Here is a 17,839-nt window from a genome sequence, read left to right on the forward strand (position 1 = left end):
TCCCCCACATCTTGTATTCCTTTCCAGGCCCAGTGATGTAACTCAGCCGCCATCGTGTAGATGTCCCCCGTGGAGTTCCCAACAGCGGGATGGCGGGTGCGTATGGGACAGTGGTTCTAGTGAGGAAAAGGCACCTACAGAAGCATTTGGGCGCTACAGTGACGAGAAAAATATTGGGGGGGTCTAAGTGTGGAGCAAGGATGGAAAATCTGTAAAAGGGTTTTCAGCTGTAGCGGAGGCTGCAGAGAGGCCGTGTCCAGTAAATAACGGGAGGACATCCACCTGGCGATCCATTGCAGTTGAGAGGCCAGGTAGTAATGTTCGAAATTGTGTACTGCAAGGCCGTCCAGCTCAGTAGGCAGATAAAGCTTTCCCGTGGCCACTCTGGCATGATGTCCCCATTATGAAATACCGCACTACCTTTTCCCATTGCTTGAAGAAGGGAGGGGAGATGATGAGGGGTAAAGTGGCAAAGTAATAGAGAAGGCGGGGAGAACCACCATTTTAACCAGGGCGATTCTACCAGAGATCGCCAATGGGAGAGTCTTCCAGACACCCATCTGAGATCGAATCGAAGTGGCAGCTCGGACAACATTCCAGTAAAAGAGGTCAGCTTTGGTGCGATAAACCCAGACCCCCAAATAACGAAAAGGGTTGATGCACCAGGCCACAAGCATCCCCCCAAGCATGTAGCCTGGATCAGGAGTATGCCCTAAGAACAGAGAAAGTATGGATTTTGTCGGGTTAACTTGTAGCCTCAAGGCACGCGCAAAATGGCTAAGTACTTGATCAAGGGAAGGGGGAATGTCATGAAGGTCCCGAGCATATAGTAACAGGTCATCTGCGTAGAACGAAATGGTGTGTATGCCATCGCCTTCCCATATCGACATGCGCGCGGATATGGGCCGCCAGCGGCTCCACCGCTAAAGCTATTAGTAGCAGGGACAACGGGCATCCCTGCCGGGTCCCACGTCACACCCGAATCGGATCTGAAATATATGGGCCTGTCCGAACCTGAACCAATGGATTACGATATAACAGTTGCACCAAGCCCAGGAAGTAGGGACCAACCTCAAAACAAACCAGGGCAGCAAAAAAGGAGTTCTAGGCCAGTGAGTCAAAGGCCTTCTCAAGGTCTAATACCATGCAACCAGAGAGAGGCCAGGCGATGGGGGCATATTCCGCCACCCGGAAGTAGCGGCGTAAGTTCAGAGCCGTATTACGCTGCAGAACAAAGCCATTCTGGTCAGAGTTTACTAGATAAGGGACCAGCGGAGCTTGCTGCTTGGCCAAGACCTCTGCCATGAGCTCATAATCCAAGTTCAATATTGCAATCCGCCGATAGGAGCCGGGAGACGCTGGGTCCTTACCAGGTTTTGACAGAGACACCACATTAGCGGTACTGCAATGTTTGGGGGCAGAGTCCCTTCCGAGATTGCCTCCAGATACATCGAGTGTAGGTGCGGCACCTAATGTTCTGTGTAGGTTTTGAAATACTCCGTTGGGAGGCAGTTCGGCCCCGGAGTTTTACCAGAGGACAAGGAACGCAATGCGTCTCGTATTTCGTCCTCAGCTAGAGGAGAGTCCAGCTCTAGGGACTGGTCTATCGTTAGAGTGGGCAACTCCACCGTGTCCAGGAAGGATCCCACATATTTGGGCATTGCCAGTCAGGAGGGTCTCATATAGGCGAGTGTAGTGTTCAGTCATCAGTGTGTGAATGTCTCTCTGGGTGCTGCGCTCCCGACCAAGGTCGTCGAGTAAGAAGTGTATGGGGCGTTGGGGATGTTCTTGTCTAATCAAATAAGCAAGTAGTCTCCCGGCTTTGTCTGCGGCCGAGTGAGAGTGGATTGAATGCACCAAATAGTTATGGCAGCGCAGGTGATCCAGAAGTGCCTCCTGTTCGGTATGGGCAGCATCGAGGTGGTGTTGTCGCGCCGGGTTGGTGACAACCTGCGACTCGAGTAAGAGCAGCCATCCCTCAATGTGGGCCAGTGAGGTGTCCAATTGTCTGCGAATACTCCAAGTCTGTCCCAGACAATGACCCCTAACCACCACCGTAAAGGCCTCCCATTCAGTGAGAACCGAGTTCATGGAACCGGTATTGAGTGCAAAATAGCTAGCTATCGATGATTCCAGCGAGCTTCGGAAGAGGGGGTCTTCGAGAGCTGCGGTCTGCAAGCGCCAGGTCGGAACCGGAGGGGGTTGCGTCCCCCAGGCCAGGTGCATCACAAATTGGTTATGATCGGAGTGTGTCCGACCAAGATAATCAGTTGTCTGTATCAAGGGGAGGACAGCTGCAGATGCAAGTATACGGTCAAGGCACACATGTAACTTATGGACCGGGGAATAGAAGGAGTTTACTCTGGAGTGAGGATGATGTTCCTGCCAAACATCTGAAAGAGCCCAGTTACCCAGCCAGGCATTTAAAAGGCGAGCATTAGAGGAAGCTGCAGTACTAGTGAGAGGGGGAAAGGAGCGGTCAAGGCATATGTCGAGTACTGCATTAAAATCACCTCCAGGAGCCACGGGAAATCCCTCCACTGGAGCAATGTCTCTGAGAGATCACTCAGAAAGGTGCCCTGCGCAACATTGGGGGCATATAAGGAACCTAGCAAAATTGGTTGGCCATTCAGTCTGCTACTTATCAGGATGTAACGCCCCATTGAGTCTATCAGGACTTCCTTCTCCTCCCATGGGACCCCTGCCTTAACCCATATCATCACCCCTCTAGCCATGGACGAATAGTTGGTACTGTATATATGGCCAGGCCAACGTCGGCGTAAGCGGGTAGCTTCAACAGCTGCCAGGTGCGTCTCCTGTAAAAACGCTATACTCGTCTTGTGACACTGCAAATAGGCGTAAATGGCGAATTGCTTAGAAGGTGTCTGGATGCCCCTAACATTCCAATTTAGGACATTAAGGTCAGTCATCGGGACAAGTGAGATCAGTGTGCCCTACCCGTGTGGTGCGGGGCCCCACGTGCGGTGGACCCCCTTGAATGGGAAGGACGGCGAGGCAGTAGGGCTGGCGACTCATACAGGGGGAGAAAAGTAAGAAAGTGGGGCAGCAGTAAACCTTGCAACAGGAAAAGAGCAGAACCCCAATATGAGGAACTGCCCAAACAGTCTCGCCAAATCATGGCTACAGGACTTGTGTCATTGTATGACTTTGGGGGGAAAATAGACCAGTGAGAGAGAGGAGTCAATGTAAAGACCGTCCCCTTCAATTACCCCAAGAGAGCAGATAGAGCATCACAAAAGTACGAAAAGAAACATGTCCTCGAGCACTATGGTGTTCTAACATGTATACAAATCAAAAGTCAAATAATGCCGTCTGCAGTTTGTGGGGTGATACCCCGGAGCGGGGGAAAGTCCACATCCAAGGACCTTTCAGATGTGGATTCGGCGGCTACGGACTGGGGCGGAGAGGCAGTAGAGACCACCGGGGACGGGGATCTGGAGAGCTGAAGGGGCGCCATTGCCGGCCATGCCCCTTGGCATTCCAATCAGATCTGTTCAAGGCTGGGGATGGCTACTGTAGACCCCGCGCTCTTGGCTCCTCTCCCCCTGCATCTGCCTCCGCGTGGGCGTTCACAAGGTCGAACCTCATCAGACGATTTGGGCACCGTCGCCAACCCATGTTCCACGAGCCAGTCCCGTGCCTCAGTGGGGGAGTCAAAATACTTTGTGTTGCCATCTCTAATGACTCCCAAGCGGGCCGGGAAGAGTAAGGAGTAGCGGAGGTCCAGGTCGCGGAGTTGTTTCTTTACTACGATAAAGGTGGCTTGTCTCCGTTGTACCTGAGCCGTGTAATCTGGAAAGAGGGAAACGGTGACATTCTGTACCTTAGGGCCGTGGTGTTTGCTCAACTCCCGTAGAATAGCATCTCTGTCTTTGAAGTTCATTACTCGAAATAAGAAGGGACGAGGGCGAGCTCCAGGAGGGGGCCTGCGTGCTGGTATTTGATGGGCCCGTTCCACCACGAATTGTGAGAAGAGCGATCCGGAGGGTATGATCTTTCATCCAGGCTTCCGTAAAGGTCTCCGGGTCCCGCCCCTCCACCCCTTCAGGGAGATTGACCACGCGCACATTATTCCGGCGGGAACGGCCCTCCGCGTCATCCACTTTCTCCTCCAGGGTGCAAACCAGGTCCAGTAGATCCTGAAACGGGGAGGAGCAATTCCGGGATCGGGGTTGAAGGTCTGCCAGCGTGGCCTCTGCATCGCGAACCCGGTCCAAGAGTTTGTGTTGCTCAGCCCGGAGGAGCGTGAAGTCCGAGGCTATAGTGTCAATCCGGTTTTCCAAGCAAGTGTGGATCAAGTCCAGGGCGTTGCCGATCCGTTCAACCGACTCTAGTACAAAGTCCAGCTTGGTGGCAATGTCAGGCTGACTCATCGCAGCTGCTGATCCAGGGGTCGTGAGTAATGTCCTAGCCTGGCCACCAAGGGGCACATCACGAGGGGTGTTGTTACGCAGTGGCCCATGACGATCTGCTGAGCGCTTCTCATAGGGAGCGAGGCTTGGATGTCAAACCACTGCGATTTCCCAGTGTAGTGGGCACGTCGGTGGCTAAGATTGATCACTATGCAAGGCGGTTTTGTTCCAACCAGCGATGTGCCCCGCCGTGATTTCCGTGGTTACAGGGTCCCACTGGGCGGCCCGACTCCCCACACAGGGGCCACAGGGGATGCAACAGATGGAGAAAGTGAGGAAAGCACCCCGCCCTTGTAGATATGTGGTACCACAGCTCAGACTCTGGTTACGGGAAGAGTCACCTAGAGCTATCTGCGGCCGCTTCAGTTGAGGGACCCCCAAGGTAGTTCTGTGCAGAGTATATGCATCTTCCAGGAGGTTTCCTGGCCGACAACCCACAAATAGTGTTTAGATGAGGCGCCGTAGGCCCGGCCAGACCCCCGTGGCCCCCACCTACCGGGCGGAACCGCCACCGGCACCACACGGCCTCTCGCCACAGCGATCACTCCGTCAGGGGCGGGAGCAGGAGAGAGCGGAGGTCAGATGGGAATAGTTCGGGCCCACTGCCTTCCAGCTCACTGCCAGTCGTAAGCGCGGAGACTGAGTGTGTCGTGGCCCACTCTCAATGCCACGCCATGGCTCCAGAACACAGGAGGGGGCCACAGCAGACAGCACACAAGGCAAACCGCCCCTCAGGAGGAAGGAGGATGCAACACCAGCAGGTCCTCAGTACCGGTGTGTAGAGAGCAGGGCCAACCCTCGGTCCCTGCAGCTGCTGCAGGTGAGGGGCCCTCGACCCGACTGGCCCACGTGGCTATCTCCCTCATGGCAGCAGCCGTGCCCCTCTCAGGTGTATCCTTATAAAACGTCTATGTGAGGCCATGGGCCCGACCTTTCCCCAAGGCCTCCACTGTGAGAGAGACAACCCGGCTCACTAGCCTGTCTGGTCTGTCAGGGCACACACCGTATTCCGGTGGGGACCCTAGGTCCGACTGACCCCTGAGGTCCCCACCACAGAAGAAGTAACGTGGCCCACTGGGTCGTCCAGACCGCCACCTCACATGCTGTGCTCTGGTGTGTTAAAGATTAGACTGCAAAACGTCAACATTATCGGCGCCATCTTGCCCCCTTTCCAGGCCCATTCGTGCGCGTAAGCGGCAGCCATTTTGAGCACCATGGCCTCCCTGCCCCTCACTAATAGCCAGCGCGTCTCTCTCTCTCTTAACCTCGCAAGCATTCCCCCGCACGCTGACAACCCCCCCCCCCCTGCTCTCTCATGCCTTGGGTCATAAACCCCTCTCCAGCGCAGCTTCACCACGGAATCCCATCCTGTTCCCAGCGCGACACCTCCCTTCATTCCTTTCATGGCCTCAAACCCTTTTGATGCAAACCCCCTTTTCCTGTGTCCCCGTTTGTCTTCCTCGTTCCCAGGCTGCCACCTGACCCTGCGGATACTGTTTATTACCCCGTACAGTAGGAAGCTTCCCCTCCCCATCAAAAGACCCCCGAACCGATCAAAGCCCCCACCCCATGAGATCCGATCAACCCCACGCATTCCGTGAATCGGCGGAATGCCCTGCTGTGCGACCACCATCACCTGTTGTGACCGGGGTGGGGAATCCAACTGTAAATGTATGTGGGAACGGGTCTGGAGGGGAGATTCCGAGGATGTTCTTTCAAGTATTAAAATATTACGAGAATGTGTTATGTGCAATAAAGGTCGTAAACTCTAGTATAAGAGGCCCGGCCTCAGAGATGTGGTTAGAGCACCTCGTGACGATACTTGCTGTCTGAATTGATGTGTTCTCCTCCGGAGAGAATAAAATCCTCGTTTCCCGCCTTCCAGTCTCCAGCGCCTGCTTCTTCATTGATTAATATTGGTGGGTCATAGAGGCGATACCGCCGGGCAACATAAAAGGGTCTTTGGTTACCGGTTGTCTTTGGAACCCTTTTTAACAATTGGCGTCCCAAACGTGGGGCCCATCAGCGACTCGTGGATCCAGTGGGAGAGGTCCTGACGACAGAGTGAACGACTGCAACGATCGGAAGGTACCCTGTCCGATAGACCCTCGTCTGACAGCCGATCATCCGAACTTCACTGGTTCCGAACAGACCTCTCCCGAGTGATCTGCGGTCCTGACTGGGAACCATCAGGAGTGCCACGAGAAGTACGAAGAGAAGAGGACGATCGGGCGCTGGATTCGGAAGACGAGAAACTGTCCATGCGGTCCGGGTAAGGTCGTGTAAACACGACGAAATTGCGATAGTGATAGATAATTGGAAGTAATTGATAATTGTTGTGAAAATACTAGTATTACTCTTTGTTAATTTATTGGAGATTCGCTGTCTGCAAACGGAGAAACAACAGGCTCTCCCTTTATAAACAGCGAAGGATAGGTACGCACCCGTCGGACCTATTTTCCCCCTCCCCATTGAACAATTGCCCCCCCCCCCCCATTGATTAATTGTTATAGATCGTTTTCTGGAGATTCTCTGTCTACAAACAGGGAAGATTAGGTCCCCTCTTTGCAGATAGTGAAAGGGTAGGTGACGCGAACCTTTGCGAGCCTACTTATTCTCCCCATTGACCATATTGATTTTTTATTTTTGACCTAACATTGATTAACTGTTATAGATTGTTTTCTGGAGATTCTCTGTCTGAAAACAGGGAAGATTAGGTCCCCTCTTTGCAGATAGTGAAAGGGTAGGTGACGCGAACCTTTGCGAGCCTACTTATTCTCCCCATTGACCATATTGATTTTTTATTTTTGACCTAACGTTGATCGATTGCTCAGAATTGGTTCATGAGGTATTCACTACGTGCAAACAACGTAGAATAGAAATATTCTGTCTAGTCTTTGCGCGCAGTGATAAGATAGGTAGTGCTGACTATTATCCCATTGTGATCCGTCATGCCTGTCTTCTCCCCACTGGTCAGTAGCCTGTTTAACCCGGACCGCTTATTAGAGATGAACCATCCGGCTCCGCTGGAAGGCACCCCTAATAAGGACATGTTCACAAAGCATGGATTAGTCGCTATAGCCTATAGCCAACTGTGGCATAAATACACGAAAAAGGATCGAGAAAGTCAGTGGCCACTGATAGGATCCTTCGAAGACGATAGAATAATCACACTAGAAACAGCTCTTGGTAAAAACAAGACGACGTCCACTATGCTTGACAGCTTCGGCATGTGGCGAAAAGAAGCCGAACAACGCAAAAAGAGAACTGAGAGTAGGTTGGGAAAAGAGCTGCGGAAAGCAGCCCACCTAGCAGCCCAGAAATTAGAGAAAGAGATAAAAGAAAGAGAGGATACCAAACAGAAGCTAGAAATAGAAACATCAAGCCAGTGCCTGGTTAGAACTCCCTCCACGCTCTACCCTGATTTGCACTCGAAACAGCGAACCAACGATGATCTGCTGCTAGGTCCTCCGATCATCCACATGCCCCCTCCATATGCCCCTTCCCAACCCTTAGCCCAACACCCACTATCCCCAGGTACCAGCGAGAGCAGCCCCGCGGCTTCAGCCCCCATGGCCTCCGTGCCGGCTGAACTCCTCGTATTAGATGTTACGCAAACGACAACGCCGGGCGACCCAGAAGCCCGAAGGGTTGGTCCTGTTAGAGCATATAGACTAAGCAAACATGAACGAGCAGGGGTCGATAAGATAGCGAAGATACTGGTAGAGAAGAGGGAGGATGAAGAATCCGTCATGGATGTGTTTAATTCTTATACTGGGAGTCACAGACGACACTTTACTGTACAACTGTGTTACCACGTCTTAAACGCATACGAGGACCGATATCAAGAAAAAGGTCCACAGAGCCTAACGACTCTGTACCGGAAGGTTGATATCGGGGATGAGAGTGAGAGTGATGTGACGGACCTCCTTACGCGTACGCTTGAGGTTTTCCGCCACCTCACTGAACAAAAGCCAAAAACCGAATCCACTACCTCCGTAGCAATCAACCCACAAACTGAACGACCTAACACTATGATGCCGATACGAGAGGCTGCCCCTTACTGGGTTCCTCCACGAGGTGAAGGGACTCACGATGATGCAAACAACAAAGACGCAAAGGGAAGGGTAGTGTACAATTGGGTCTACCAACCATGGGACCGGCAAGAGATTCTGACCTTCCGGAAATCTCTGCCAGACCTACGTAAAAACCCCACCGCCTTCTATACTGAGTTGGGTACGGCCCTAGGATCGACGATTATGACTCTAGCCGACATCGACTTGTTTTTCGGGTTATGTCTGCCAGCTGATGTGTGGAAGCAAATCCGGAAAGTCGACCACACTGAGCTGTTTGGACATAACTGGTCACAACTTGATGGCATAGATAGACAACGAGAACCCGGACAAAAGCCTTTAAAAGCCATTTTGGACCTCCCGGATAAAATTGTGCAGAAATTAAAAACCATGATCCCAGAAAAGAAAGTGGACTGGTCGATAGTAACGGCTTGTCGCCAGAAACCCCAGGAAGATGTATCGGAATACTTCTCCCGGTTTGAAACGGTGTTCTCCGATTACAGCGGCCAGGACCTGACCACTGCAACCGGACACCATCTGTTTGTCCAGAATTACGTTAAGGGCTTATCACCTGAGGTCTCGCAGAAACTGCAGGCCAGTGAAAGTAGTTGGGCAGCCTCCAAACCTACGGCTATCCTTCAGATGGCCCAATATTATGAACATCAGAAAAACGAAAACGACAGAACTACAGAGAGAAAGAAGAAAGAATTAAAGGAGAGGGTGATGATAGCACAACTGCAAGGGGTTACTCTGGGACGAGACCAATACCGGGGAAACCATCAGATGAACGTCCCTAAAACGGCACCTCCCAAAGACCGTGCTTCAACTCCCCACATTGGACGTACAGACATTAGGGAAGACCAGTGTGCCTTCTGTAAAGGATCGGGCCACTGGAAATCACAGTGCCCGGTTCTTTTGGAACTTACCAGAAATAGGGATCCTAGAGATTCAGCAAACGAACCAAGAAATAGGGGACCACAGCGAGGGCCCCCAAACAACGCAACTAATGATAGATCCAGTAGACCGAACACATTTGATCGACCCCGACAAAACCAATGCCAGCAATCTGACTACGATGACGTTCATGACTTTGCATAGGACTGCCTAGGGCAAGGGAGGGATCCAGTCGAGCTCCATGTTGACCAGCAAGGCCCTTATGTCACTGCTAAGGTCTTGGGTACAAAGTCACCATTCCTGGTAGACACTGGCGCAACACGTAGTGCATTATCTAAACGACTGATTCCAAGGGCACCCTTGTCTGGCTTACTAATAACATCGACAGGTTTCGATGGGACGCCCTCCACTAACCCTTTGTCCGCCCCAATCCTCTTTGACTTAGAAAACAACACCACTGACACCACGTTTTTACTCTCCTCCAATAGCCCTGACGCAATTATGGGACTCGACCTATTGAAACACTTCCGAGCAACGATTAGATGTTCTCAAGATGGAGTCCGAGTTTTTCTTTACGACAATCCTGTTCTGCTTAGACAGTGCCCCCCCAGACACATGTTTTCCATCACCGACGCCGACACTTCCCTGCTCGACACTCTGCCTCCGTATCTGTGGGCCAAAACGGATTCGGATGTAGGGCGCATGATGATCGACCCAGTACACATCACTGTTCGACCAGATGCAACACTCCCAAAACTTCCACAATATCGAATATCACCCGAGGGCGAGAAGGCATTGGTAGAAATCATCCAATCACTGATAGACGCAGGAGTGGTAGAGGAAGTAGTTAGCAACATTTGCAACAGCCCAATCTTGCCCATCATTAAGAAACAGGGAGAAGGAGATGAGAAAGCATACCGCTTCATCATTGACCTTCGAGAGATCAACAAAGTGGTGGTACCCCAGTACCCTGTGGTCTCAGACATTACCACCATCCTGACTTTGATTCCCTCCACTGCCACCACCTTCACTGTCATTGACCTCAAAAATGCATTCTTTTCTATCCCCATCCACCCAGACAGCCGATATCTCTTCGGCTTCACCCTAAAAGCCCGCTCATATAGGTTCTGCCGAGCACCCCAGGGCTACACAGAAAGCCCTAGCATCTACAGCCAGGCCCTCAAGAGACAACTGGATCAAGTCCAGTTACCCGATGGAGTGGTATTAGTACAATATGTCGACGACATCCTCTTGGCAGCCGACACCACTCCACTAGCTGTCACAGCCACCATTCAACTCCTGCATTTCCTTGCAGGAAATGGCCACAAGGTCTCTAAGAAGAAGTTGCAATTCTGCCAACCCCAGGTCACTTACCTAGGCCACCTTTTGTCCAAAGACGGAAGGAAACTGACTCCTGACCGGATCCAAACCATTCTCGACACCCCCGTCCCTAAGACCCAGAAACAGGTCCGCTCCCTACTAGGCCTCACCTCCTTCTGCCGACAGTGGCTGCCCAACTTTAGCCTCGTAGTAAAACCACTGCTTTCATTGTTAGCAAAGGACGTCCCTCTCCCACTCCCTTGGACCCCTGAGTGTCAGGCTTCTTTCGTGCAACTACGAGATGCCCTCTGCTCAGCCCCTGTGTTGGGTACCCCCGATTACACAAAGCCCTTCTCCCTTTACACCCATGAGAGGGAGGGGTGCGCTTTATCTGTCCTGACCCAGTCCATTGGCCCAAAGCAACGACCATGCGCTTACTTCTCAGCCACTCTTGACCCCGTAGCCAGAGCCCTGCCTGCTTGCCTTCGAGCCGTAGCTGCTGCCGCGATCTCTATCCGACAGAGTGAGGGGATCGTGCTCTCGAATTCCCTCACAGTACTGGTACCCCATGCAGTTGACACCCTCCTAAACCAAACCAAAACGCAACACCTGACAAGTGCACGACTGACAGGGTACGAACTGACTCTGCTCGCACCCCACATCACACTGAAGAGATGCACCACACTGAACCCAGCAACCCTGCTGCCCTTACCAGAAAACGATCCCAATGCGCACCCTGTACACGACTGTGTGACCCTCACAGACGAACAGACCAGAAGTAGGGTTGACCTCAGAGACACGGCTTTCCCCGACCCCGACGGAGAGCTGTGGGTGGACGGTTCTTGCATCAAGCTCCCCGATGGCACCACTTCGGCCGCCTATGCAGTCACCACGGCTCGAACTGTAGTCGAGACAGCCCGCATAACGCAACGATCTGCCCAGGCAGCGGAACTGATTGCCCTGACACGAGCCTGTATTCTAGCAGCAGGTACCACAGCAAACATTTACACCGACAGCCAGTATGCCTTCGGGGTGGTTCACCATTTCGGGCTCCTTTGGAGGGAGAGGGGATTCTTGACCTCACACGGCACCCCCATTTTGCACGGGGACCTAGTCTCCGCCTTGATCGAAGCCGTCCTTCTCCCCAAAAAGCTTGCAGTCATCAAATGCCAGGCACACAAAAAGGTGACAGACATTATTGGACAGGGAAATGCACTAGCCGACCTCACTGCCCGAGCGACAGCTGAAAATAGGACGACAACACGCATGTACGTGACCAGGTCACAAGCAGAAAAATGGACTGACGCTAGGGACACTATCAGAGACATTCAAATGGCTAGCACACAACACGAACTGACTGAATGGACACGGGTGGGATTAAAAGATGACGAAGGCTGCTGGCGGACAAAAGACACAGACAAATGGTTGCTACCTGACTCGTATCTGATTCCCATACTGACTATGGCGCACTCCCCTGCCCACATAGGATCAGCCCCCATGATTGAACTTGTCTCCAGAGTTTGGCACAATGATAAGATCACAGAGTCCGCCAAACGCTTGGTCCAACAGTGTTTGATATGCCTGCAACACAATCCCGGGAAAGGAACTGTAGTACCCCGGGGAGGGTTTGGGGTCCCAAATCACCCGTTTGAAGTCCTGCAGATGGACTACATCCAACTAGACAGATGTCAAGGCCTGAAATATGTACTTGTGGTGGTATGCGCATTTAGCAAATGGGTGGAAGCATATCCAACCCGTGACAACACTGCTATGGCCACAGCAAAGGTACTGTTAAAGGAGTTTTTCCCCCGTTACGGCCTTTGTCGAATTTTGTGGAGCGACAATGGCCCCCACTTCGTAGCCGAAGTTATCCAACTCATTTTGAAGGGGTTGGGTGTAAAACAAAAGTTCCACGCAGTCTTCCACCCCCAATCTGCTGGACTAGTTGAACGACATAACGCCACACTGAAACTAAAATTGGCCAAAATAGTAGCTACCACAGGACTGAAATGGCCAGACGCACTCCCCCTGGCATTGCTCTCAATGCGTTCCACCCCCACCAAACACCACTTGACACCATACGAGGTTGTGTTCGGCCGGCCTATGAATGTTTGGTCTGCGCCGAAACCAACTTCCATTCATGACGTCCCGGACGTCCTAATGTCTGATTACTTATGCCAGTTGACTAAAACACTGTCTGTTATCCATCAACAGGTGCTGCATGCCATCCCTGACGCTTCCAGGGGTCCCGGACACACCATCCAACCTGGGGACTTCGTCCTGATCCGGAACTTCCAGCGTGCCAAGAGTCTGGAACCCCGGTGGACGGGCCCCTGGCAAGTCCTCATCACCACCCGAACAGCACTCCGGGTGGAGGGAAAACGCAACTGGCTGCATGCACACCACTGCAAGAAGATCTCCTCGACCCTGACCTCGACCGAAACCATCAACAGTCAAGAAGAGCTCCTGAACAAGGACCGACCGTCACTATCCTGCTATCCCGATACCGAAACACTTGAACTTTCAAAATTCTCTGATCCCACAGTGCCATCAAGAGAAGGGTATTTCCTGCGTCGAAAGGAGGGAGTTACGGCTAAGTAGACCACAGACTGAGTTAAATCTCAGAACGGTGACCTAAACACTACCGAGGGTTACCCGGAGAGAAGCAAAGCAAAGTCTGTGGTTCTGCCCGCTACCGAGCCCCTTGAAGATGATGGAAGCGCCAGATAAGAAGATGATGGAAGCGCCAAATAAGAAGATGATGAAGGAAACAGGAAATACCCACCGCAGGAACCCAAAAGCAGACAGACTCCATAGCCCAAAGACTATTGCGCTCTTCATCACAATCCTCTTCTGCTTTCTCCTCATGACCACACTCTGGATTGTGGAAGAAAATGCACCTGCTCACGAAACATTCCTGACCACTGTCCAGCCTACCACCATGAAGGAACATTATCTGATCTCGCTCTCTCCCCAACTCAGAGAGAGGCGAAAGGAATTTTGGAATAACTCCTTCGTACAACTACTTCACCAGCACAACCTTGCCACCAATGCCACCAACTGTTGGATCTGTGGGTTGCTACCCCACGCCACTGGACACTCGATACCATTCATCCCTTCACCTTTCTCAGTTCACGGTTCCTGTCTTGCCTGGCTGATGCTTCTGCAAGAAAGCTTTAAGGACAATGCCACCTCCAGCAAAACGGTAACGCATTTCTACCACGGGGTCTGGCGGAACAGAACAAAGACACACTTCTGCCCGCAGACCAACAACAACACCATCCACTTGGACATCCCTGCTAAAGAACAAGTTGAAATGCAAGTGTTCAATAATCCAACCAGAACCACCTTCTCCTACCTGCGAAAACGAACGGCTGCCACTCTGACTGTGGCCCTGTCAGTCATCAACGTCACTGGCCACATGTGCATGGAAGGGCTTGGGACTCAGCTGGTAGGCCACAGTGCCTGCCGGTTTTCCAGAACTCTGGACTCCATCGACCCGCCTTCCTTTGTGGCATCTCCAAACACGTATTTCGTCTGCGGCACAAAGGCTTACACCTGGCTCCCCAAAGGCTGGGGGGGCACTTGTTTCATTTCCTTCATTCTTCCTCCGACATATGTGGCACCAGCAAATCATCACAGACAAAAACGAGCCAAGGACATCGAACAAGCCGATTCAACAGGAGCGCAATTCATCGATGCTATGAAAGGACTGGTCCCCCTCTGGGGCCCGATGGCAAACAGCCGTGCCATCCGACATCTGACTCAAGCAGTTGAGACAACAATGAACATCACGGCTGGTATCCTTGCTAACAACACCGCTGAACTTCAAGCGGTCCGCTTGGTGGCTCTCCAGAACCGCCTTGTCCTGGATGTGGTTCTTGCGGACCGTGGTGGAGCATGCTGCATCATTGGGTCCAGCTGCTGTACATACATACCGGACAACTCACCCTCAGTGTACAAAGCCATCGAACATCTCCACAGACTCTCTTCAGAAGTACACCAGGAACAAGAAGAATGGTCGCTTGGTGGTTGGTTCTGGAACACCGTTAAGAACTGGGGTTGGAGACTGTTCACCATTATCCTGATTCCTGTAGTTGTGATATGCGGTCTATGCTTAGGAATTCAATGTCTGCCACCTCTGTGTTCATTATGTGCAAATTGTATTTGCCCTAAGACTGTGGACTTTGAAAACGAACGTATGAGAGCAATATATGATGCCGAGGTTAGGAATTTGATGAAGATTGACATTGAGTAAGCAAGTTGGCTAAGATATGTTGAAAAGGGAGGACTGTTAAAGATTAGACTGCAAAACGTCAACATTATCGGCGCCATCTTGCCCCCTTTCCAGGCCCATTCGTGCGCGTAAGCGGCAGCCATTTTGAGCACCATGGCCTCCCTGCCCCTCACTAATAGCCAGCGCGTCTCTCTCTCTCTTAACCTCGCAAGCATTCCCCCGCACGCTGACAACCCCCCCCCCCCCGCTCTCTCATGCCTTGGGTCATAAACCCCTCTCCAGCGCAGCTTCACCACGGAATCCCATCCTGTTCCCAGCGCGACACCTCCCTTCATTCCTTTCATGGCCTCAAACCCTTTTGATGCAAACCCCCTTTTCCTGTGTCCCCGTTTGTCTTCCTCGTTCCCAGGCTGCCACCTGACCCTGCGGATACTGTTTATTACCCCGTACAGTAGGAAGCTTCCCCTCCCCATCAAAAGACCCCCGAACCGATCAAAGCCCCCACCCCATGAGATCCGATCAACCCCACGCATTCCGTGAATCGGCGGAATGCCCTGCTGTGCGACCACCATCACCTGTTGTGACCGGGGTGGGGAATCCAACTGTAAATGTATGTGGGAACGGGTCTGGAGGGGAGATTCCGAGGATGTTCTTTCAAGTATTAAAATATTACGAGAATGTGTTATGTGCAATAAAGGTCGTAAACTCTAGTATAAGAGGCCCGGCCTCAGAGATGTGGTTAGAGCACCTCGTGACGATACTTGCTGTCTGAATTGATGTGTTCTCCTCCGGAGAGAATAAAATCCTCGTTTCCCGCCTTCCAGTCTCCAGCGCCTGCTTCTTCATTGATTAATATTGGTGGGTCATAGAGGCGATACCGCCGGGCAACATAAAAGGGTCTTTGGTTACCGGTTGTCTTTGGAACCCTTTTTAACAGGTGGGGACCCTAGGCCCGACCGACCCCCGAGGTCCCCCACCACAAAAGAGATAACCTGGCCCACTGGCCCGTCAGGACTGCAACCCCACGTGCTCTGTTCCGGTGGGTGCCCTAGGCCCGACCGACCCCCAAGGTCCCCCACCTCAGAAGAGATAACTCGGCCCACTGGCCCGTTCGGAATGTCTCCCCACACGCTGTGCACCGGTGGGGGCCCTTGGCCTGACCGAACCCCGTAGCCCCACGTCCCCGGGCAGACGCCACAGATACATTTGGCGAGGCAGCAGAAACCTCTCCGGGCGTCCCCAAACAGCAGTCAGCAGCGGCCTCCACACCAACGGCCCAGCCCCTCGTGGCAGGCACTCCCCGTCGGCACCCCAGAGGCCGCCTCCGTCGCCTTTCAGAGTCACGCCGCACTTACTGCAGCCTCGCCGAGTCAGGAGGCAGCAGTGAGCGGCGGTCCCGGAACCATCATGGGGACCACCACAGCAGCAGTTCAAGGAGCCGGGTGCTCCGCAGTGGCCTACCATGCGGCAGGTGCCGGGCTTTCACGGCACAGCAGGTCACACCATGCAGAGCCGCCGTGAGCCACCTCCAGGGTCCGGACGACCCTCACCAGGTACGGCGGATATGCATAGGCATGGGGGATGCGTGGGAAGGCCGGGAAATCCGCCTTTCCGCCAGGATGCCCAGGATAATGAAGGGATTCAGCGCGGAGCGTTAGTAAGAAGCGTCCGCCATCTTCTGCTCCTGGCCACGCCCCCCTACCACCACTGAACACTCTTAACTTGAAAAAAAGTAAAAGCAAGCTGATATTTTCAACACATTTCAACAAAAGTTATTGAACTTGAAAGGGACATTTTATTAACAAAAGTTGAAATATAAAATGAGTTTACCTAGTGTCCTCTAACACATACGACTGCACTCCTTAAATCAAAGTACTTTGGGTTTTTGAAGGTCGTTTGTCGTTCACAAACTATGCTCACAGTATTACTGTCCTACTTTTAAATGAGCCATGCTTTATTGTCTTTTAGGGTATTATAACAACAAAACAAAAGTTGCTGTTAAGACGTTAAAGGAAGGGAGTATGCCTACCGAGGCCTTTCTGGAAGAAGCAAATTTGATGAAGACCCTTCAGCATGATAAACTAGTTCGACTCTATGCTGTAGTCACCAAAGAACCAATATATATTGTGACTGAGTACATGGCCAAGGGTAAGAAGTCTGTTGTCCTTTCTCATGTCTAAGTGATATGTTTCATGGTCCTTCTTAGTTTTCGTCTATTTTTTAAAACATACTACAGCCTTTAGTTTTAGGAAAGGCGTGTACAGCTCTGGGAATTTCTAATAGTCTCTAGTTTTATTTACTCCATAATCTTGAACTATACTTTTGAGAGCAAATTAGAGGTTCATTCGAGGCCTCATATGTTTATATAACGGTCCCCGGCATTCTAGGCTGATTGTAAGACAATGGTGGCATGAGATTTAGTACTAGGCATACTCTCTCTCATCAACTTAGCATTATTGAATTCTGCTGGGGTCATTGTTGACTATTAATTGACCAGCCTGCAATAATGGGCCAAAGTGGAGAGCACATATTGAGGGCGAAGGGAAGGAACACTTCATAGCTCGTAATGCCCAGGAGCTATGATCACTGGTCCACTGCTGGTTGTTATTACTTCTAATTTATTATTTTACTTTGTACTACATCATCTGTCAATTGCTGTTTTTTCTTATTTTATTTTGCACATAATGCTTATCGCTCGTTTCCTTATGAAAGACCTATGCCCAATTCATTACTCTGTCATATTTTGGCACATTGTAGGCACAAGGAATATATGAAACCAGAAGTACATATGCAACCGCAAAAATAGATTTCATATTTTAAGGAATTATACACCAATCCCTTGCAAGACCATTACATCTTTGAGAATAATGAAACAAAAATGT

At 51.6% G+C, this 17,839-nt stretch overlaps 1 protein-coding gene across 1 annotated transcript in view; it reads left to right on the top strand.

Moving 5' to 3' along the window:
- Window positions 1-17,839, top strand: part of BLK (BLK proto-oncogene, Src family tyrosine kinase) — a 369,223-nt gene that overhangs the window by 296,633 nt on the left and 54,751 nt on the right. Inside the window, exon 9 of the mRNA XM_086926186.1 lies at window positions 16,926-17,105. Within this exon, the coding sequence (XP_086782312.1) occupies window positions 16,926-17,105 (180 nt within the window). The remainder of the gene's footprint in view (window positions 1-16,925; window positions 17,106-17,839) is intronic.

Source organism: Lissotriton vulgaris, chromosome 6 (assembly GCF_964263255.1).
Source record: "Lissotriton vulgaris chromosome 6, aLisVul1.2, whole genome shotgun sequence".
NCBI lineage: Eukaryota > Metazoa > Chordata > Amphibia > Caudata > Salamandridae > Lissotriton > Lissotriton vulgaris.